At 49.0% G+C, this 22,623-nt stretch overlaps 3 protein-coding genes across 15 annotated transcripts in view; 1 reads left to right on the top strand and 2 right to left on the bottom strand.

Annotated features, from left to right (window-relative positions):
• Positions 1–1,028, top strand: part of HERC1 (HECT and RLD domain containing E3 ubiquitin protein ligase family member 1) — a 203,187-nt gene extending 202,159 nt beyond the window's left edge. For all 9 annotated transcript variants that reach the window (XM_046651305.1, XM_046651293.1, XM_046651268.1 and 6 more), the window contains exon 78: positions 391–1,028. In XM_046651305.1, coding sequence (XP_046507261.1) covers positions 391–576 — 186 coding nt within the window. In that variant the 3' untranslated portion in view covers positions 577–1,028. The remainder of the gene's footprint in view (positions 1–390) is intronic.
• FBXL22 (F-box and leucine rich repeat protein 22) lies at positions 612–12,249 on the bottom strand. 4 transcript variants are annotated; one of them, XM_046651345.1, is made up of 4 exons: positions 11,983–12,249; positions 10,464–11,010; positions 5,703–7,027; positions 612–2,753 (listed from the first exon to the last, which is right to left on the bottom strand). In XM_046651345.1, exons 2-3 carry the CDS (start codon positions 10,949–10,951, stop codon positions 6,682–6,684), a joined length of 834 nt encoding a protein of 277 aa, XP_046507301.1. In that variant the 5' UTR covers positions 10,952–11,010; positions 11,983–12,249; the 3' UTR covers positions 612–2,753; positions 5,703–6,681. The 4 variants fall into 4 exon arrangements, with proteins under 4 accessions (XP_046507301.1, XP_046507294.1, XP_046507288.1 ...); XM_046651338.1 differs by having other exon boundaries at positions 5,681–7,027; positions 10,464–12,249; XM_046651332.1 differs by having other exon boundaries at positions 10,464–12,249.
• Positions 12,250–13,359: 1,110 nt separating this feature from the next.
• Positions 13,360–22,623, bottom strand: part of USP3 (ubiquitin specific peptidase 3) — a 91,542-nt gene continuing 82,278 nt past the window's right edge. For both annotated transcript variants that reach the window (XM_046651314.1, XM_046651321.1), the window contains 4 exons: positions 20,281–20,399; positions 18,997–19,110; positions 18,772–18,839; positions 13,360–16,936 (listed from right to left, as the gene is read on the bottom strand). In XM_046651314.1, the coding sequence (XP_046507270.1) occupies positions 16,771–16,936; positions 18,772–18,839; positions 18,997–19,110; positions 20,281–20,399 (467 nt within the window). In that variant the 3' untranslated portion in view covers positions 13,360–16,770. The remainder of the gene's footprint in view (positions 16,937–18,771; positions 18,840–18,996; positions 19,111–20,280; positions 20,400–22,623) is intronic.

Below are 22,623 nucleotides of genomic sequence, written 5' to 3'. Positions count from 1 at the left end.
TTCAAGTTTGCACTCTCTTGGTGAAAGGGAACGAACTCTCTTGCACGCTTACTCTGGTGCAGGCACCATGCAAAGCGTGTTCTCTCAAGTAATCCTGCCAGTCAGGGCTTGTACCCACTTTACACTTGAGAGCTTTTGGAGGAGTGAGGAGAAGAAGGAAGCATCTTCACAAAAAGCCTTGATGGCCGTGGGACACCAGAGCCTGTGCTCTTTCTTCCATGGCCCAGTCTCTGCTTCCTCTCGAATCGGTCATGCTGTCATGTCCGTGGAGTCCATCTTGAATGCAGGGAGAAGTGCTTTCCTGACTTAGGGGTGGTGGGAATGGCTGGCCCCAGTCCCCACATGACACCCTGCTGCTGCAGTCACAGCTCTGTGCCCTTCTCTCCACAGCCTTATGACAGTCTGCCTACCTCACAGACCTGCTTCTTCCAGCTGAGGCTGCCCCCCTACTCAAGCCAGATGGTCATGGCCGAGCGCCTGCGCTACGCCATCAACAACTGCCGTTCGATCGACATGGACAATTACATGCTCTCACGAAACGTGGACAACGCTGAGGGCTCCGACACCGACTACTGACCGCTGTGGGTGCCACACCCCCTCTTTTTTCTCAATAATGCTCACTTCCAATTTAATGTTGATAATACTTTTATGGTAACTACATAGATGTTTTAGGAACATAAACCAACATTATAAACAGTGGCCACATTTAGTTACTCTAAATGTAACAAAGAAATTAGATGTTTTTATTTTTCTGTGATTGTACAAAAAAAAGACAAAGTGCTCTCAGTCAGGTTTTCCCTCCATATTTTTGGTCACTTTTGATAAGTTTGCATGGAACTATTTTGGTGCATTTTTAGTTGGGAATGGTACATTTTTGTAAACCCACCCAGTGAACATGAAATTGTACATTGTGTATAATTGTTCATTAGAAAGGACAGTTTTACATGAATATTCATATATTTATTTTGTTTTAATTTGAATTGCCTGTTCAGGGTTCCTTATGCAGAGAAATAAAGCCGATTCAGGAACCAGAGCATGGGCTGCTTTTGTGACCTCCAGTGGAGCTTCTGCCAGAAAAAACGAGCTTTCAGGCTAGTCTCACTCTGACACCCTTTTGACCCATCAGAAATATTCCTTGACGCTGAGAGTAGGCTTTGCTTGGAAATGACACAGCAGAGGGCTGTGTGGGTATAGCAGCCCCTGGGGGCACGAAGCCCCTATTTTCATTTGTTCTGTCATCCTGGGTCTCTCTCTTTATTCTCTCTCTCCAGGGCCCTTGCATGAGCCACTCTCAGAAGTCAGCCATCTTCTCAGAACCACCCTTCCTCCTTTTCCATAGCTGGCTTACAGTGTAACATGTTAATAAGAGCCTTTCTTCAAAAGCCCCAGGATACTAGTATGGGGTGCAGCTCTGCTAGGCACGGAGGAAGCTAACCAAAGTCATACGGTTCTGACCCAGCCTTGAAAAACAAGTAATGGAATTAAAGAGCAGGGCAGTTTACAGTAACATGTTGTCTCTGCAGGGAGAGCAGCCAAGTGGCAGGTGTTCAGAAGGGACAGCAATTGCTCGCAGGCACTTAGCATGTGTGAATGAGTGACCCTATGAATAAGTGAGTGGATTTGCGAATTAATGTGAGAACTAATGGGTTACTTTATATCCTTGAATGATGGATGGTGGGGACTTGTGCAGGGCGCTGAGGAAGGGGTTACACTCTTGGTGCTTAAACCCAGCCGTTGAGGGCCCTGGGCGACACGCTGGTTTGTTCACGCACGTCAGAATGAGCATGTGGTTCTGAGAGAAAAGGCCATCTTGAGAGCAACTGTGAAGGCTCTAGCTGCCGGGAGTGGGAACAGGAAGAGGGCAAGGCCCTTGGGAGGCTTGTCTCCTTCATCTTCAGCAAGTTCCTGCCACAGGCTGCTTCCAGTGTACTTCAGGCGAGATCACGACTGACAGCCTGCTCAATGAAGTGTCAGACAGAGTGCCTTGCAGGCAAGTTGTTTTCTACAAGGAAGGTGGCAGGTGTGTTTTCAAAGAGAAATTGGAAGAAAAATAGAGTTTTGTTGGCTAAGTTAATGCCATGGATCTTTCCCAGTGATGAATGCCTAATAATATTTAGAATGACATCTTAGTTTTATTGGAAAGAGGTTTCAGTTGGCATTGAGTCTCAGAGGGAGACCGCAGCTTCTGAGGAACTCCAGGGGATACCAGGCAAAGAGGAGCCTTTAATACTTGATCTGAGAGCTCAGTCAGTAGCAGTGGTAGGGGGCTCTGGGCTTGAAGCAGTCGCTGTGGCGGTGGGAAGGCACTGCCTGGGCCTCTGGGCCAGGAGGGAACTTCTCTTAGGCTGCTGTGTGCTGCTGAGATCCTGAACCATGCCGAGAGAGGGGTCTCATGGGGCCTTTTGGGTTGGTTCCTCTTGACACGTGGCTCTTCCCTCTTGCTGGGCTCGGCTGAGGGTGTGCTGAGCTGAAGGATATCTGCAGTCTCAGACATTATTTTAAATCAAAATAATGGCTCGACCTTTGTGAGGCTCTGGCCTCTGCTGCACAGTTGGCTCTGGACTGAGGGGCAGAGGCACCCCCCGCAGGCTGACGCTCATGGTTCCAGGTCCCACCCTCAGGCCTAAAGGATAGCTTCTCAGGAGGTTCGACTTTGCAAGGAAAATCTGCAGAGATGCCTCTGTTTTATAACAAATGCTGTTTCTTTGCTGGAAATCTCTCATTTTCCTTCATGCTCTTGACTTGTGGAAGCTCTGGGAGAGAGGGGGAGGCGTGAGTACCTGATCTGAGGAGCTGAAATGGGCCCAGGACAGGTGTATTTTCCTTTACTTCCCTTTCAAGCCCCTATAGAGGTTGGGCAGTATTTTTGTTTGCTGGACCCATTCAGCTAACAAATACCACAGTTTTTATGACCCTTAAACAGTCTCGAGAGAACTTTGACCCCCAACCTTTAAAATTTAAGATTTCCCCAGAGGCCCTTCAGGGTGCATCTTTGTTCTGGGCCTCCCAGCTTTGTGGCCTTTGCCCAGCACTGTCAGCTAGATGAAACCTGTATCTGGTGAACTCAACTTTTAGCGAAAAGCAAGTTTTTGGGATTAAATCCTAGAACTGGAGGAGTCCTCGAGCTAAGGGCTCAGATGGTCTCTCCCTTTACACAGCAAGAATCTGAGATCAGGAGAGGGAAAGCTCGGATAGCAGTTGCATATAGGCTAGAGCTGGAAGCCCTGGCTTCCTGTCAGCATGCTGATGGTGGAGCCCAGGGGGCTGTCAATCCCCTCCAGACATTCAGCCTGTGCAGAAACGGGCGGTGTATCCCTGTAAGACAAGCCTCAGAGCACCGCCTCCCCCCAGCAGGCTCCGCCTCCCAGGGAGCAGCCTGGAGCCCCTGACCTAAGAGCCATGTGGCCTCAGTCTCTGCTGGCACTGAGGTTCCTGTGCAGAGTGGCCAGCAGGATGTGGTGACGGGTCAGCCTCACACCAGGGCGCACTGTCCTGCCCCAGTACTGAGGTTCTGCACCCTCCCCCTAGCTGTCCCTCTATGTGGCCATTGGCTGCTTTAACCAAAACTGAGAGCAGAATGAGTTAGCATTCAGAAGCTGGGGGAAGTCTGTGGTCTCTTCTATTACAGGCTGTGAGGGCACAGATAACCCCCAAGCCGTTTCCAGGTGGCTCTGGAACAAGGTCTGGCTCCCATCGTCTTTGGCTTGTCCTTCTCTGGACATGCCTTGGGCTTCCTGACCCTGCCTTTGCTGAGCTGTGCCTGCTGTTGGAACACCCTCCCACAGCTGGAACCTGGGGGAGCTGGAGGCAGTCTTCTAGGCTCGTTCTAGGCTCGGCCCTCAATCAGGTGTTCCTGGATCACCCCGCTATAGACCCAGCTTGCTTCCTCCCAGGACCCGGGCCTCGTGGGTTCTGCCAGGCACTGCACATCTAGACAGTCTCATCGCAGTGTCACAGAAAGGGTACTGGTCCTATTTTACAGATGAAGAAACTGAGGCTCAGAGAGATCTTAACTTGTCAGAAGTTATGGACAGCAGAGCTGGGAGAGCACCCAGGAACTCCTCTCAACCCCAGCTGCGTGTCTTCTGACTCAAGTGAGTCTCTGGAAGTAGGGCCTGGCCCAGCCCCTGGCCAATACCCTGTAAACATTTGCAAGATGAATGGGCCAGTGGATTAATTAAGCATGCGGTACCCCTTGTTCTATGCAAATCTGAGAGAAGACCTTGAAAGCTGTTTTTAGATTAAGCAGGCTGCTGTGTTCTGCCACACGCTTTGCTTAGTGCCTGGTGATGGTGAACAATGACTGTCAGAAGGCAGAGTGGGGAGCCATGGGTCTCTGTCAGTGCCTATCTTTTGGGAGCACCTCAGATGGCCCTTGGCTCAGGGACCCAGAGCTCCTCTGGAGGGGGCAGGACTGCGTTAGAGCCCTAGAAACAATGTCGGAGAGCTGTCAGCACAGCGTTAGTTCTCTGGTCACTCTAGTTGTGACACTAGGCGTGGAAGGGCTAGTCAGGGAACTTAAAGCTCATTTATAAAAGAGCTTGCCTGGGAAAAGGGGCCTCGGGATGCAGGTTACTCCATTCGAGCTGAGCCTGCAGTGACCTCTGCTTTACAAACACAATCTCATAATCCTTACAAGAACCCTGTGCGCGAGATTCTCTAGCTATCCCAAGACACGGGTAAGAAAGCTGAGGTTTGGAGAGGGCTGACCTGCCCTCGGTCAGAGGAGGCCAGAAACCACCATCCTGTTGTTCCCCAGAGTAAACCACCAGCTCACGGCAAACAGGACCTGCTGGCAGTTGGGGCTTGTGGGAGATGACGAAAGCAGAGCCCTGGGGTTGAAGTGGCTCTGTGTTAAACAAACATTTAACCCCCTGGAAGCCTGAGCTTGCTTTCAACATTGTTTGCAGTAGTAAGAAAATAAAACCCCTGCAAGGCCTCTGTCCAGAGTCCAGGGCAGTGGTGGGTAAACTGGAAAATCGCTCAGAGGAGGCGTGGGTCTCACAGGCTAGTGGTGGCCCCCGTTCCACTGCGGCTGGTGGCCTGAGGGGGCTGGCTCTCCCCACACAGGGAGGAGGAGGAATCATGCCGGCCGGAGCTCACTGCCGTTACCCCTTTTCTGCACTAAGCGCTGGCCCAGTCGGGCCCAGGGGCAGCCGCTAAGGCCTTCAGCTGACCGGGAAGCGTTGGGTGGTGCGCTGCTGCTTGCCCGCCCACGGGTTCTGCCTGGAGAAATTGCAGCGCCTCTGGGCCTTCCCCTGCAGATCGGCTCTGCTTGGGGCCCTGGCTCCTGCTACCGGTAGGCTGGGTGAGGGGATCTCCAGCTCTCATTTCATGTCACACTTACTGGGAGGCCTCAACGCCCGCCCCCATCCCTTATTTCTCTCCTCTCCTCACCTTTCCTCCCCGCTCACTCTGCTCCAGCCATACTGACCTCCTTGCTATTCCCGGAACACACCAGCCATGCACCTAGTCTGGGGCCTTTGCATTGGCTGTTCCCTCCGCCGGGAATATTTTCCTCCCAGGTGCTGCTCGGCTCCCTCCCTCACTTCATGTCTCAAATGCCACCTTCTCCATGAGGCTACATTGGTCAACCCCTTTTAAGTTGCTCCCCTCCCCCAACCCTGGCCAGCAATTCCCAGATAGCCCCTTGCCCTGTGCTTTTCCCTCTAGTACTTACGTTCTTAGAAACCACTACTTACTGTCTCTTCCCCCACAAGAAGGAAAGCTCCAGGAGCATAGAAGGTCCCTTTTTCCTTGCTGTTGCCCAAATATTTGGGCAACGAATTAAGGAACCTGAGGGGAGTAGGGATCAAGATCCGCCTTCACAAAGAAGAAACACCTGGCCCCAGGTGGGAAAAGGGCCTTGGTCACAGCTGGTGGTGGGCGGAGCCGGAGCGGGAGCATCGCCCACCACTTCACGGGCTCCCTGCCTCCCCTCTTACCGGAGTTTGCCCCACGTTCCCGGAACCAGGAGGCCGCTGGGTGGCCGAGAGCCTTTACTTTGGCGGCTAAAGGGGGACATCAGTGACTAAAGCCCTGAAATTGACGTCCAGGCGTGTGCCCACGTTCAGCAGCAGGTAAAATCGAACTTTGCATCAGCTTAGCTGGTTTCCTCGTCAAAGGGTTTAGTCAGGGATGCTGCTTTCACGTTGAAATCTTTACTTTGGGTTTTTCAAATGATTTCTTTTTCCTACGAGAACGGTAGAAATTAAGGATAACCATGCAGTTTATGTAAGAACCACATCAACGAGCGGGGTTTCTAGAGTTGCGCGTGCGGCCCCTCCTAGGAACGCACCCGCCCGGGAAGGGCGCGCCCCCGGCGGGGCCCCGAGAACGCCGGCGGGGGCCTCTCGGCCCGAGGCCGCTCTCTGGGGAAGCTCGTGCCCGCGCCTCCCGGCAGGTCCTGACAGCCCTGGGCGGCCGCGGAGGGTCCGGAGGACGGCGAGGCGGCCCGGGAGAGGTGCGGGGGGTTAGCGACGCCCCCCGCCCGAGTGCTCGCCGAGCCTCCGGTCGTTTAATCTCGCGCTCAGCATGTGTATAAAATCGTCATGTGAGGTAGACATCGTATCCCCGCTTTGCAGACGGGGAAACTGAGGCTCAGATGTGGCGACAGTGCGGGAGGTGGAGGAGCTAGTTCGAAGCCAGGTCGCTCCTTCCGCCTGAGGGCCCCCGGCCGGCCTAGCGCGGCAGCAGCTTGCGGAGGGCCGAGCCCGGCGCAGGGACGCCGCGCGGGGGCTGGTCGGGGATCATGGCCGCGCTGTGCTCGGCGCGCAGGGCCAGGCGCGGGCACGCGGCGCGCAGGCGGCGCAGGCCGGCCGCGCTCACGTTGCGGCAGAAGTCCACGTGCAGCGTCTGCAGCGCGCGCCCGTGCGCCGCCGCGGCCACCAGCGTGCGGTTGGTGACGCGAGCGCAGTTCTCCAGGCGCAGCTCGCGCAGGCGCGGACAGCAGCGCAGCAGGCGCGCCAGGCAGTCGTCGGTGACGTGGCCGCAGCCGGACAGCGTGACGGACGCCAGGTTGGGGCACCTGCGGAGAGAAGGCGGTGACCGCCCGCCCGCCCCTGGCCCGCCGGTCCGGCCCACTGCCCTGGGAGGGGGGCAGAGGGGGAAAGGGCCCGGAGAGTGTGCGGAGCCTGCCTGCGGTGACGCGCCGGGATCGGACCCTGGGCTCCTGTCCCGTCTCCCTGCTCCTGCTGCCGCTGCCCCCGCCACCGTGCCCTGCGTGGGCCCTTCCCGGTGGAGAAGCCAAGCCCTGTCGGCCAGAGACCCAGGGCCTGCTGTGAAGGGAGGGGATGCTGGTTCCCGGAGGGACAACTGTCGTTGCTTTGGTTCTTTCCAGACTTGTTGCTTTGGGTAGGGGTGGGGGGGGGGGGGGTGGTCAGAGTTGGCCACCTCAAAATGTGTCTCTTTGGCTTGATTATCTTTAAGAACGAAAGACTTTGAAAGAAACTTTGACCTTCCCCCTCACTGCCTAAAAGAATTTAGGATAGAAGGGCCTCTTCCAGGAAGGAGCTAATACCTCAAGATAATCTTGTCTGTAGCCGGCCCAGCAAACACTTGTTTAACAAATATTTGCATTTTCATCTCCATGTAAATTACCTTCCTCTCTTTTGAGGCCCCAAACCAGTACTCCCAGCATGGGCCTTTGTCTTTAGCTGAAGATGGTATTTAAGATGACAACCTCTGCCCTTCTGGTGAGTTGCCCAGTTTTCCTAAGTCCCTCCCACGTATACATGTTATAAAGCTTTGTTTGATTTTCTCCTGTTATTCTGTCTCATGTCAGTTTAACTTATAGCCCAGCCAGAAGGACCCAGAGGGTAGAGGAATTGTCTTCGTACCCTACGGGGCAAGGGAAGTGGTGCATGGTGACCACTCCAGTCTAGCTTCAAGCTGAGGCCCTGATGCTCCTGGCAGGACTGGGGAGGAAGCGGGGGCGGGTTTCCTGTGGGGTGGCTTAGTGATGGGCCCAGTGCAGCTCTTGAGGCCTGGAGGCAGGCCTCCGAGGATTGGTTCTGGGTTCTAGGGCCCTGGTTTCAGCTCCCCTGACTGGGGCAGTTGTAGCATCCCCACTGGGACGCCAGCCTGGAAAAGGTCAGGAACCAGAGGTAGCTAGAACCAGGCCCAAGGGTGGTACAGTCAGGGACACAGAGGTCACTTGTCTGGAAAGCCTGGAGGCCTCTCTGCTCCAGCCTTACTGGCGCAGGCTGGAGAAAAAGATCTTGAGCAAAGTTTGACTTGGCTTATTTGCCATGTGACCTTGGCTGAGTCACTCACTGGACCTTAGTTTCGCTGGGTGGGGGTGGGAGAAGTGGCGGGTGGGAGGCTGGGGCCAGGGGGGAATGCCTAGCAGTGGGGTCGTTATGAGGGTTGAGATTTGCCGTGTAAAGAGCCTGCACAGGGCCTTCTATAGGCAATTGTAACCCCCTTTTCTGGGAGCAGACAGGACCAGACTGCTTCAGGTCAAGAAGGACCTGTCTCATGCACGAGGGCCTTGGCTCCCTGTCGCCAGAAGGTTTCTCTTTTCCCATCAGCCTCCCCTTCGGCCCTTGACTGCACCTGCCTGGGCCAGATCGGTTCCCTTGTGCTTGGGGAAGGGGCTAAGGAACTCAAGTAGACTGGGCACAGACAGCCTCATTTCACACACTGCATCCATTCCCTCTTCCCAGGTTCGTATGTCTGCCGTAGTCTTCACAGCAGCCCTCTGCACCCCGTTTTGGGAACGAGGAAGTTGGCTCAGAGAGCTCAAGTGACTGCCCTGTGACCTATTTTTTGTTGGGCCACCTCATCTGTCAAATGGGAGAGTTTGTTACCTTGAAGGTGGTTATGAGGATTAGGTGTTTAAGCCCCAAGGGTGTTGAGTGATCCCTTCCTCTAAGAACCTTTAGAATAATCTTGATGCCGGAAGAAACCAGAGAAGAAAGAGCTGACTCAGTGCCCTGCCCAGCCATCCTCAGCTCTTCTTCCCTTCCCACCCAGCTGATTGCCGGGAGAACCAGATTCGGTGGATACTTAGCAATCCCTACTATGTGCTGGTGCTACCTGTCATTTAATTCTTTGAGCCTGTGAGATAAGGCTATTTATCCCATTTTCCCGATGAAGAAATGAGGTTGAAAGAGTGTAAAATTTGGGCTCGGGTCACGTGGTAGGTCAGTAGCAGAACTGAGGGACTCAGCACAGAACCCTGACCATCAAGCCTTTGCTCTTTTTGTGACGCTGGGGCCTCTTGCTGCACCCAGACAGTAGCCTGGGAAGTCGCTCCACACTTTGCTGGTTTAGGAGTTTAAACCTGGTTCTTTCAGCAAGAATGGAACAACTTTAGGGCAAGCTTCCCCCAATACGTATCTCCCTCCAGCCTGATTTCTGGGTCTTGCTAAACCCCTCAAAATGGCCTGGTCCCATTGGGGCCTAGCCCCAAGTCCATCTTCTCTTTTCTTCTTACTGCCTTAAAAAAGAAAGCAAAGTCGGGGTCACTACACTATTTCCTTCCATTCCTGTCCTGCTGCCAGCAAACCGCAGCTATTAAACCTGGGTGGCAACAAACTGGCTGAGGCTACTTAGTAACCAGGGGGACCTTTCCTCAAAGGCAGGACAGGGCTGGTAAAGGCCCGGGGGGAGCCTGGCCCAGGAAGTCTGTGTTCTTGCATGAGCTGCTCTAGGCAGGAGGCTGTGACCATGGAGGAAGCCTGGCTTGTGGTTCATCCTTTGTGCCCACAGCAGGGTTGACAGATCAAATACAGGATATGTTTGGGACATACTTATACCAAAAAATTATTTCATTTATCTGAAATTCAAATTTAACTAGGTGTCTTGAATTCTTATTTGCTAAAATCTGGCAATCCTAGACTCTGGGCAAATCACATGACCTCTCAGAGCTTTGGTTTGCTCGCTTGAAAAATTAGGCGAAAACGCCCTCCCCTTAGGGACCTGTGAAGATTAGTAAGTTTCCAATGAGGAAACTTCCATTGCTGTTTATCACCACTCCTAGCCCGGCATCTGGCTTGGTCCTGCTAACCCGGAGCACCCTAGCTCTCCTTCCGCAGCACATCTCACAAGCCTTGCAGTTTGCTTGCTGGGAAAGAACAGATGGTTGAGCTGATTACTGAACCTAGGAACCCTTTCCCAGGGCCTGACTGACCATCCAGGCCCAGCTGGACCCTTTCAGCACTTAGTGGCTGCCAGGGAGGACAGCCGCCCAAAGGACAGTGACAGCTGCAGCCCTGTTCTTCCTCTGCAGCAGCAGCAGCTCCAGGACCTATGAGGCTAAGAGGAGGATTGGCAATTGTTTCCCCATGATTTTATCCATCTTCTGGGGACTGTGCTGTGGCCAGGCCTGGAGGGTCCGCCTTGGGCCTAGTCTGCGGCTCCCGGAGGCGGAGCCATCTTGGTCTTGTAATTTGCTCTTCCCTGCCCCCCAGAAGCCTCACAGAGCCAGCAAAGCCAGCCCTGCTGAGGCGGTGGCCTACCTGTCGCACACCTGGAGGAGGAAGTCATTGACCAGGCTCTCATGCCGGCTGCAGATACTCCTCTGGAAGGTGCTCTTGAGCCAGTCCTCAATGCTGCACACCTGCACGCGGCTGGAGTGCCAGCAGATGGAGAGGCTCCTGAGCGCCGGGCTCAGGAGGAAATTGTCCTTCTTGAGTTCTGTGAGGGAGCGAAAGTGCAACAGGGGCCAGAGTGCTGGGTCCTCGAACACGTCCTGGAGCTGGGGGCATGTCCTGGCCAGGTTCCTCCTGCTGTCCTTGTCCAGGAAGGAGAAGAGGTGCAGCAGGCACTCCCGGTTGAGCTGGGTGATGTGCATGGTGAGGGCGGCCACACTGAGCGGCCTGCAGCCCAGGACCTGACCTACCTCCCGCTCCTCCTCCCCGGCGCGGGGCTGGTGGACATATATGGTTGAGGAATGGTGTTTATTTTTGGCCAACAACTGGTGCTGAAGCTCCGCGGGGGGAGCCATGACCCAGACATACGTGCAGCAGGCTGTGGTTCTCCTTATGTTCAGAGGAACTGGAAATCCTGGCAGAAAAGCAGCTATTGAAGTTAAATATCCTTAAAAGGGATTTCTTTTCCTTTTAGCTGACAATAGTGTTTAGCAGAGAGCTCTTTAGGCTTTTCCCGAGGCATTTTCCTTCAAGGTGGCTGGCCAGACCAGACGACCTCTGTCTGGGCGTGCAGTCTACTCCCTAGGAGGGACTCTGATCGTAAATGGTAACTGTTTTCATTTTCTAGTACATCCATCTGAGTCTTCTGCCTCCCCTCTAAGTAGGAAGAAGCCTGTTGTCTCTAAAGGGCTCAAGGTATGGTTTTGTTTTCAGAGCTGCAAGCAGACAGCACACGTGAGGCCTCTCTGTTCTCTCTGCTCAGTAGTGATGGTTTCCAGGCCAGGCTGAAGCACCTGCAAATCCCCTGCCCTCCACCAGGCAACGGGATTTCCTTGGCCTCCCAACGGGCTCTATTTTTACTCTGAGTTGTTTCATAAAAGATCCTAAGTAGCTTTTCTTTCCAAGCTGCTTCTGTGTGTATGTGTGTGTTGGGTTTTAAACTTAAGTTTACTTGGCTTTAAAATTTTTTCCAGTTATGTCTCCTGCTTTATCTAGCCTGTATTTCCCCAGAACGTCAGGATGGAAGAGGTGGCTTTTAATATAAAACCGCTTGAAACAACTCTAAGTTATTTAAGTATTTTAGTATCAGCTTGCCCTTTAAGCCCTCCTGTTTGTGGGTACCTTCAGTTCCACTGCCACCCCTGCCCCCCACCCTGCAGGTACAATCCGTTGTTCTCCCTTCCCAAAGAAATGGAGATTGCTCGGCAGGCCAGGCGCAGTGGATCTATTTTGCAATACTTCCCTGCCGGTCCTACCACAGCCCTACTGTGAATTCCGAGCTCTGTAACTGGTTGGTTTGTTCGCGGGCCGCTGACAGTCTGCCGCGCAGCAGTGAGGGAGGAGCAGCTTTCCTCCGCCAGCCCGGGAGCAGCACCTCAGTGCTCACCTTGGCTCGTTCACCCATTTCAGTGGAACTGGAAGGAACGGGAATACTCTGTCTTCCAGTTGTGTGGAGTAACACAAATAAGCGCCTCTGCTGGGCCCTCTTCTGGAACGAAGGCTTGGTCAGGCTGGCACACTTTGCCTTTACAAGCAGAATGCAGCCAAGGAGACAGTCGCTGTTCTCGCCAGCCCCATTCCTCTGAGAAGCCGTCTCAGCCATCCTCTGTGCCTCGATTACTCCACCACCGCCAAGGTGAAGTTCAAGGGGTGACTTCTCTTAAAAAAAAACATAAACCAAGAAACCGCTAAAAGGAAGGATTTCTCAAGGAAAGGGTAACTAGCTACTGCTAATATTTTAAACGAATCATGTTAATTGTTCAGAATTACAGCCGACAGGAAGCCCCTCTCTGGGCTGGTTGTACTTCTCCACTCAAAGGAGCACACAGCACCATAGACGGGTTTAATAGAAAGCCCGTTATCTCCACTTTCCCTCCAAGATCCTTTCCAAACCGATACTTTTCAGAGGGCTGAGCCCTGGCTCGCTGGCCGCTGGGAAGAGTCATTTTGGTTCCTTGTGGCCTCCAAGCTGCACTCATACAGCCCTGCTGGGACAGCAAAGGCCTGGCAGGGTGAACAGTGAGCCACGGGCCACCCTGCTGCTCCGGGTGGGCTGGAGGAGGCCTCCCAGAACGCAGGGTGGCCCATGTGGCCTGCAGGGCGCGGTGCTGATGATGGCAGCTCCTCCCTTTTGTCTCTGGAGCCCAGCTCCTTGGCTGCAGCAGCAGCAGCTGCACAGCCTCTGACCAGCACAGCTGCCAAAGGGAACATGCAACTCAGGACCTGGAGGCAAAACCATTTGGGGTACAGGCGCCTCTGTCTTCAACTTTAGAAGACTGATAGGAACAGGAAAACCATGAGTGTGGACACAGGTGGTTCTTGTTTTATTCTGTTTGCAGGGGACGTGGGGGCAGAATAGTGTACAGGAGCTTACTGTAAAGCAGAATATTTATTTTTTTTAACAACAGCACTTATTTGCCTGTTTTACTTTAAAAGATGTCGAGTATCCTTTGCTCAGAGCCCAAAATCTGGTTGCTCAGGGTAGAGTCTAGCCTGAAGGAGGACGCGGACCTCATCTTTATAGGATCTGCAGTCACAGGTGGACGGGCTGATTTCACTCAGGCTCCTGACTGCAGGCCCTAGAGCATCTGCCCCGCCACCCTCCGCCCCGTGGGTCAGTTCAGCCCGCCCCTACGCCAGCAGCCCCAGGTGGTGAGCACTCTAAGAACTTACTGCCTCCTGACGGAGAAGGTCCAGGGCTTGAGCCAGTACGTCATCATTTACTTGGCTCCACTGAAAGGTGTTCAGAAATAATAGTCAAAAGGAAAGAGACCAGACCTTTAATGATACTTTCCATAAAACAGTTCAGGTTGGTGAAGCAGAAAGGGGATGTGATTACAACTTAAGTGAAATCAGTCGCTTGCACAGTTAATCCTCTCAGCAGCAAACAAACTAGGTTTTAATGGCAAATGATCACATCACAGCACAACCAACACTCGGGGAGGGCCACCTGGGGCCCAGCACAGCAGACCTGAGGGCGGAGGTGCCGCACCCAGTGAGGTGAGGCAGAGACCTCGGCCTACGCATGACACCGCCACACGCCCACCTCTTCCTGTGCTGTGGATGCGTTCCTGTGGCTACACTCCAGTCACCTGGGACCGGTGCCCTGGCTGCAGGAACAGACTCTGCTCATGAGCTTTTCCAGGGCCCAAGTGAAGAGGCCACTTCAGCAAGAGAGGGTATGTGAGAGAGCTCAGGGAACGGTGGAGGTGGAAGTGGGATAAGCATATCTAAGTAGACTTATTACACACACTAAACCAACGAAGGAGAGGTTTGGTTTTAACAATAAACATGTCCCCAACCCCGGAAACCAAGCTGCTGAGTAGGTTCCACAGGTGAGATACACATTTAACACTTGACCAGGGCCAGCACACTCTCCTGGTTTAATTCTGTTACAGCTGTCATCGCTCAACACTGAGTAGAATACAGTGGATAAGCAAAGGTTTCTCCACCATGGAGAGAGATTTGTGTTGCCACAAACTGTTTCTGTCACCCACCTGTGTGGGAGGACTTCTGAGAAAGTTTCCTTGTTCCAAGGAGCTATGTGACTTGGCATGAGGCCCCGCCTCAGCATAAGCTCTCTGAGTGAGAAGCCACACAGATGCTAGAGACAACATGGCACGAGGGAAGAGCCCTGAAGAGCACAAAAAGATCAGCTTTTAAAGTAGGTGTGGGAAGGCTACACAGTTAAATTTTTAAAATACAAATAGGCACATTTACGTCTCCGGTGTTCAAGTGCACAATTCAAAGGGATCCAGTCACTTTTCCAAAGAGCCTTCGTGATTTCATTCAAAGGTTTCTGTTAAGTAAAATCAAGCAATAAAAACACTACAAAAATTCAAACAGGAGATGTGTTCATCTCTTAAGCCAACCGTGTTGCCTCTCTGAGCATCACTTTCCCCAACAAAGTGGTCTGTCTGTTGCTAGTTCCATTTGGTATATAAAGACAGCTTTTCTCCAGCATCAACACTGCCCAAGGCTCGACTGTTGCAGTCATAACAGCTGCCCATTCAGAGACTAACGATCCAAATGCAGATGTCAGAAGTTACAGCTGTGTACCTTCTAAGCAAAAGAGCCTGGGTTCAGAGATAGATCAAAGGAGATGCACATTTCAAGTTCAATTACATGTGGTGTTAATGTATTGATATGTTAGATCAAATTATGTGAAACTGTCAGTTTCGTAGATCAAAAACAGTCAAATATCACAATTTCACGAGTCAACCTAATGTAATTTAGCATTGTAAACTATTTTAAATACCATGTTTCCCTCTTAATTATCTTCTAGACCCTGTTTCTTAGCTGTAAGACCTAACTAAACATGACGGCAAAGCTTTTTTCTCTGGAGTGAAAATTTAGACCAGTGCTGTCCAGGAGAACTCTACACATTGATGGAACTGCCCCAGACCTGCGCAGTCCTATGCCACGTGTGGCTGCCAAGCACTTGAAATGTGGCTAGTGTGACTGAAGAACTGAGTTTTTAATTTAATTTTAATTAAAATTTAAATAACCCCATGTGGCTAGTGACCACCATATTGGATATTACAAGTTTAGACATAATTGCAATTTACTCCTAGTCATGTTGAAGGGTTTAGCAGTTGTTTTCTGCTCTGAGAAAGTGTGGGATTTATCCAGCTACTATTAAAGTGGCAATAGAACCACATCTGCTCTTGCAACTTCAAATATCCGACCTAGGAGGACAGCCACTAGGCTTTGTTTTACATTCACACTCTTAAAAAAACTTGACCATTTTACCTTTTAATATAAAAGATAAGATTACCAAAAAGCCTGGTTGGCTGGCTTAACATGAAATACATTCTGCCCCTTGAATTGAGAAGGAAGGAAAATAATGATTGGAACATGAGAACAGTGCATGGTCCCAGGCCTACAGGCCTATTTTGGAGTTCCTTCTCTCAATAATTTTCAAGTAATGCCACCACCCCCCCAAATCAACAGACTGGCTTGGAACACTTGCAGAAATCACAATTACCTTGTTTAGCTGGGATTCTGGTTCCAAATTTCAATTTGAGTTCAATCTAAATAGCACTTGTACCTATTTTTCTTGAAAACAATTTTAAAACAAAGACTACTAAACTCACGAATAGAAACTCTACTTATCCAAGTGAGAATATTTTCACCTTGCTCTACTATCAGGATGGGCCAGTGAGAGTTGTTAAAACCCAGAGTAGCAAAGACTTGAATTTCCTTCTGAGAAGCAGACCCCACAGTGTTACTTCAAGTGTAGGTGATGGTCAGAGTCAGCTCTGGAGCTTACAGCTCAGCCTCAGATGGCCAGGCAGATAAGAAGACTAACGTGAGCATGCAGCTCTTCCTGGGGCCACAGCTAGAGGGGGAGTCAGATGCTGATTCGAAATGGCAAACACAAGTTATGGTTTCATCTCACTGGATAACACCTATACCAGGTAGCTGAGTCACAGACTTTCTTAAACATTAAATGTATTTGTTCTTATTTGGACTTTTCTGTACTCCTATCTCCTCCAGGAAAACACAAACAAACAAAAAATACCCCAAAACCAAAAAAAACCAACAAATAGAGTAATTTTTGGATTTGCAGTACAGGTACAACTGACCCAACAAATTTATTGACTTAGTGCTGATAAACAGCAACCTTGAGAGACACCAAGAGCAGCAATTACCTGGTCTACTTACAGACGCCCTCTCAGTTACCTTTTACAAGCAAAGAGAATGATTACTGAGCAGTCGCTGAAATCGCGTGTACACATGATCCTTGATTTGGAGCCGCCTCATCTCCATGAAGCCGTGGAAGGCGCGGACAGCACGGCGCTCGCCACACTCGGGAGCGCAGCCTGCTTCCAGCACGTGAGAGTAACGAAGCAGTGATGCAAATGTGCCTCGAAGTGAGAACTGAAGACTAATATAAAAAGTCAAATAGAACTAAGTTCTTCAAACTACATAAAAAACTGAATTATTACAACTAAAGCAGCAAATCAAAATATCTGCTGAGGTTTCCTGGTAGAACTAAAAAAAAATTAGTTGGTGCCCATCTTCAATAAGTCACTACCATTGACAAAATAAAACTAAACCCAAAATAGGAAATTGAAAAGTGCATAATGAAATTAAATCTTGGATCAAGTATTTATGGAAAATTGGAAATGTTTGTCCGGCATAGTTGACAAATAATGATTTAGAGGAGGTATTAAAGTTTATCCGATCCAGCTTTGGCCTGACGTTCCACATAAAACAGGATGTAGGCCTTTGCCTTCACAACGGTGTCTTCATCAGTCAGTGTTACAGTACTGTCATTGAAATGGAACCAGCGACCTTCGTGAGTTGCATATGCTGTGTAATGTCCAGAACCGACCCTGTAAGAAAAAGTCAAAAGATCAAGGAAAAAGACTACAGAAATCACAAAAGGATCTATGCAACCATATAATTTGTTGGATATACAATAAGTTTTAATAATTATTGTAATTAATAAATCCTTGAGACTTGTGGTTTAAGATGGCTGATTGAGCTCACGTGCGTTTTCTCCTCAAAACCCACTGAAATGACAAGAAATATACTGACACTGGAAAACAGGGACGAGTGCCATCGACTGACCAGAAACTGAGGATTTTCTAGAACTCATAAAGTAGTGTTCACATGGCACCGGATTAATGGAGAAACCAAACACCTAAGGAACCCTCAACCTAACAAGGATAGGTCAAGGCCTATGGCAACAGGGAAAATCGAGGACCAAACTTCCCATCTGAGGTAAGAAAAACCTGAGCTTAAGAAAGTTCTCTGCTTCTGGGGAAGTGCCTTCCCCCCTACTTTTGCCATGGAGGACTTTTCTCTGTCAGCGTGCCCCACCCCCTCACACACGGAGCCCTAAAGTCAGGCCTCCCAGGCAGGAGAAAAACCTGCACGTAGAACAGAGACCTTTATAACTGCTAGATGGACCTTACCATTTACCAATAATGATTGATCTCATCTTTCATTTATCATGATTCTGAATAAACAACCAAAAATCAACCAACTCTTGAAGGGAGAAAAATAGCATGAAAGAGAAGTGCCAGGAAGAAGAAATAATTAACCACTGAGCAACTTAATGCAGAAAACCAGAGAGAACTTTAAAAATTCTAATTAGTATCAATGGTTTCTAGAAGATACTGCAACCATCAAACAAGAATAGGCTGTTATGAAAAACAGTTATCAGAAATATGTAATGGCCACAATATAAAAATTTTATGGAGGAGCTAATCTTCAATTTGGATACAGATGAAACCCAAATTGGTGATTTGGAAAAATAGGCCATAGCAGTCTTCAGAAACAAAGAGATGGAAATTAACTATTAAAGAATAGTTAAAATGTGTGAAAGATAGATCCAGGAAATTCACTATACTTCTAATAGGGGTTCCAGAAGAGCCAATAGAGAATGGGGTGGAACAAATAAACATTTCCATGAGCTGAAGACACCAGACTAAAAGTGTCCCTATCAACGTGCAAGCAGGAAGACATCTGATGTAATTTCTTAAGTCCAAAGACAGAGGATCCTGCAACCTTCCACAGGGAAACAAACAGGTTGCCTATAAAGGAGTGCTAGTCAGACTGGTAGTGGCCTTGTCATCGATAACTCTATGCGTGGTGAAGCCAATGGGGTAACGTCTACAAAGTTCTGAGGGAAAAGGATTTTCGACATGGACAGTGGTTTCTTCAAGTATAGTAGTCCACGTTTGAAGGTAAAATTAGCCATTCTCAGGCCAGAAATCAGAAGGTATATACCCTTAGCACAAACTTTCAGGAAAAAAGTAATCAAGAATGTTATTCAACCAAATAAAAAATGAATCTTTAAAGTAGATGACATGAAGTAAATTATTCCAAATAAATTCCCATTCTTCCTCGATTTAAATATCAATTGGCAAAGGAAATAAACAACTTTCGAGTAAAGACTGCTCAGGATTTTGTGGACAAGTAAATTGGGTTCTGCGTGCTGGGCTCAAATGAACCATTCTCCATCTTGCTTTCGTGTCGTCTCTTCACGCTTCACAACATCCTCTCAGGAATCTTCTTTGGCACCAAGGTTGAAGGAAAGTTCTACTTCACCCACTTTAATGCATCTGACCTCATTTGTTATGGAGAATTATCAAGAATGGTGCAAAACTGCAGGTCTTCACTGTGCTGTGCCCACCCACGAGAAGCCTGCTGACTTACTCACCCGGAACCATGGTGCACCACCACGGCAGCGAGGTCGTACAGGCAGTTCTCCGGGCCGCTGTTCTCAGGCTACAGAACAAGGGAGGAGAAAGCATCCCAAGGCTGAGTTAGGACCAGCGATCAATGACATTAGTACCTCCTACCTCAAGGACCTCTACCCTCTCCCTGTGAGCTTAATTTTACAAGAGCCATCTTTGCACCATTCTAATAAAGGTAATAATCTTACCTCTAGTAAGTAGCATTTCATGTCTAGGCCTCTCAGTGGAAATTCTACATATGTATCAACTTTGTTTCTTAAATAGGCTGTCCAGTGAAACCTTTTCAAATGTAAGCATAGCACCTGGATGAGAGAGAAGGACAAAGATTGTAAACAAACACCTAATTTGTCTTTCAGTCAAAATTAACTACTTGGTACTAACGTCTCTCAAATATTTTAGGTGGCCTATCAGTTTTTCTTTTTGATCCTTGATACTGCTTTCTTCCACAAATACCTTATTGTGATATTGTGATTTATAATACGAAATATATATTTGGCCTTTGTCCCCATTTCTGCCACTGAGCTCCTAAACCCTCAGAATTTCCTAAGTGAGGAGAGCAATAAAAGTGTCTTTTGTTATGTTAATGAGCTGACTTTTGGACCACATCTAAGGAATGGGGCTGGCTGCCAGGAGAACCAACCAAGTGATTAGAGCGTTGGAACTGAGTCCCACCTCTCCCCTACATCTCCGGGGAGGGGAGAGGGGCTGAAAATTGATAATCAATGGCCAGTGATTTTAGTGGTCGTGCCTAAGTAATGAAGTCTCCATAATACCTAAAAGGACAGGGTTTGGAGAGCTTCCAGGCTGGGGAGCCAGAACACTTCCACTGCCAGACAAAGCCCTTTTGTTTGGGACCTCGCCCTACCTATCTCTTCATCTGGTGGCTGATTTGTATCCTTTAATATTCTTTGTAATAAATTGGTAATCTAATGAGTAAACTGGTTTTCTGTTTACTCACTAGAGTAAACTAGAGTTCTGAGAGCCACTCTAGCGAATTAATCCAGTGGGAACTCCTGATTTACAGCCAGTCTGTCAGAATTACAGACACCAACCTGGACTTGCGACTGGCATCTGAAGTCCAAGGAGGGGGTCCTGGGAACCTCCAATCTATAGTTTGTCAGTCAGGAGCATAAAGTAACAAGCTGGGTTTGCAACCGGCCTCTGAAGTGGAGGGCGGTTTTGTGAGACTGGGCCTTCAACCTGTGGAATCTGATGCTGTCTCCAGGGAGACAGTGTCAGAATGGAGCTGAAGTGAAGGACACTCGGCTGGCGTTGGAGCACTGCTTGTTGGTGGTGTGGTAGGAAACCTGCCCCCTCCACACATCAGAAATTATGATCAGGACACATTTAATCATGCATTCTCAAAAGGGTTTATTCACATAGTCTGAAGTTACAAAAACAATTTGTCTTCTCATCAATCATAAGCAATTTTTCCCTCGAAATTGCATTATAATTGGAAACTCAACACTTACCTTGGGTAGTTTTTGAATCCAAAACTTTTTAGTGGACTTTTGTTTCTTTTTGCATTTGTGGCACATATATAACTCTGTCTCATCAAGTTCTTCTAAGTCGGTAAAACTTCGAAGACAATCTAAAACCAAATTGATTTTGGCAGCATTACAAAAGGATGCCTTTTATAGAGGCACTGTACTGTAGAGAAAAGACGACTTTGAAGCTGAACAACTCAGGCTCAAATCTCTGCTTTATTACCTATATAACCTTGGAAAAGTCAGCCTTTCTCAGTTGCAAAATAGAGACCAAAAAATAGCAATACCTACTTTAAAGATCTGTTGTGAGGAAGATAAAATAATGTGTGTAAAGTGCCTGACATCACTTCTGACACCTGGTAATAATCATTTAATGGCAGACGGTATTATTGGTGTTGAGTTTGCTATTATTAGTGAAAGAATTAGTCTGGATAACTCTGATAAAAATGGTTCCCTAATGAAATCAAAGTTCGAACAGCAATATTCTCTCAATATCTGACATTACAGAGGATGAAGCCCCAAGTTCATAAAAAGGCAAATTTAGATCAAACATTTTCAGAGTCCTAACTTATTAAAAAATAGATTATGGGGGGCTGGTCCCGTGGCCGAGTTGGTTAAGTTCACACACTCCAGTTTGGTGGCCTGGGTTTTGCCACTTCAGATCCAGGGCACAGACCTACGTACCGCTCATCAAGCCACGCTGTGGCGGCGCCCCACGCAGAACTACAGTGACTTATAACTAGCATATACAACTATGTGCTGGGCTTTGGGGAGAAAGAAAAAAAGAAAAGATTGGCAACAGATGTTAGCTCAGGGCCAATATGAAAAAAAAGATCACAGGAGGCTCCATCACCGGCCCCCCTGCTATACCCCCAAGGAATCCTTTGTTCCAGACTTTACTCTCAATCCCCCGGACAAACCACAGGGACATTTTTTTCTTTTAAAGATTTAATTGTGTAATCTGGGGTTTGGTAAACTGCAGCCCGAAGCCAAATACAGCACCCGGTTTTGTAAATAAAGTTTTGTTGGAACACAGACACACCCATTCATTTATATACTGTCTGTGGCTGCATTTACACAACAGCAGAGTTGACTAGTGGGGACACAGACTATGTGCTATAAAACCTAAAATATTTACAGCCCCTGGAAGTCCTGCTGGGATCAGGACTACAGGCATACCTTGTTTGACTGCGCTTGGCTTTACTGCGCTTCACCGATATTGCGTGGTTTTTTACAAGACCTCCACCGGCAAGAAGATTACGGCTCACTGAAGCTTCAGATGATGATGGGTATTTTTTAGCAGTGATGTATTTTTTAGTTAAGGTGTATGTACATTGTTTTTTTAGACATAATGCTATTGCACACTTAATAGACTACAGTATAGTGTAAACATAACTTATATACGTACTGGAAAACCAAAAAATTTGTGTGACTTGCTTTATTGCAATATTTGCTTTATTGCAGTGGTCTGGAACCGAACCCGTGATATCTCCAAGGTATGCCTGTATATGCAGAAGGCTATCTAAAATGTATGCATTGTTCCGTAAAGAATTAATAATACATTCTTTTTAAAGAAGAATCTGAATGCCTCTGTACCCACTACTCAGGTAAAGAGATGGCTTCTCCCCAGTACTTGAGGAGCCAGAGTTTACGTGACGGCATCGGCTCGAGTTGTCCGATGGGCAGCAGGTGCGGGAGCCCTGTGAGGAGCTTCCATACGCCTCCTTCCAGTCACCAATCAGCCCCCTCGAAGCAGCCATGATCCTGACGTGTGTAAAGCATTTCTTTGCTTGTCTATAGAGACTGACCCTATACATGCACCTCTAGACAATATAATGTTTAGTTTGAAAAGTTGGGTGGCAAGCACAAACCTAGCTGTATAAGGAAAAGCAATACTGTCTCTGTACGCAGTGTTCAGGTCACAGTCAGCCTTGGCCTCCAGGAGAGAATAACAGGCACACCTCGTTTTAGCGTACTTTGCAGATATTGGGTTGTTTACACGCCCTCCACCAGCAAAAAAGAATATGATGCACTGAAGGCTCAGGTGATGGTTAGCATTTTTCAGCAATAAAGTATTTTTTCAGACATGTACATTCGTTTTTTTAGACATAATGCTATTGCACACTTAGCAGACTACAGTGTAGTGTGAACATAACTTTTATATGCACTGGGAAACCAAAAAATTCATGGGACTCGCTTTATTGTGGTGGTCTGGAGCCAAAGCCGCAGTGTTTGAGGTAGGCCTGCCTCTTGCAGGGCAGTGAGTGGGCAGCTCTAGGAGGGTTTCTGGGTGGGCCGGGTACTGCACAGGCCAGTATGGGGCACGTG

This window comes from Equus quagga, chromosome 2 (assembly GCF_021613505.1).
Source record: "Equus quagga isolate Etosha38 chromosome 2, UCLA_HA_Equagga_1.0, whole genome shotgun sequence".
NCBI classification, from domain to species: Eukaryota; Metazoa; Chordata; class Mammalia; order Perissodactyla; family Equidae; genus Equus; species Equus quagga.
Note: the sequence above shows the minus strand (reverse complement) of the source record. Positions and strands in the feature narration are given on the sequence as shown.

What these genes read in the sequence shown, in the direction of transcription:
- FBXL22 (XM_046651338.1), bottom strand. Translation starts at nt 10,951, where the DNA reads ATGGCTCCCCCCGCGGAGCTTCAGCACCAGTTGTTGGCCAAAAATAAA. An exon ending in CTCCTCCAGGTGTGCGACAG is followed by an intron (nt 7,028 to 10,463) that starts GTAGGCCACCGC and finishes TTCTCTCCGCAG; the next exon opens with GTGCCCCAACCTGGCGTCCG.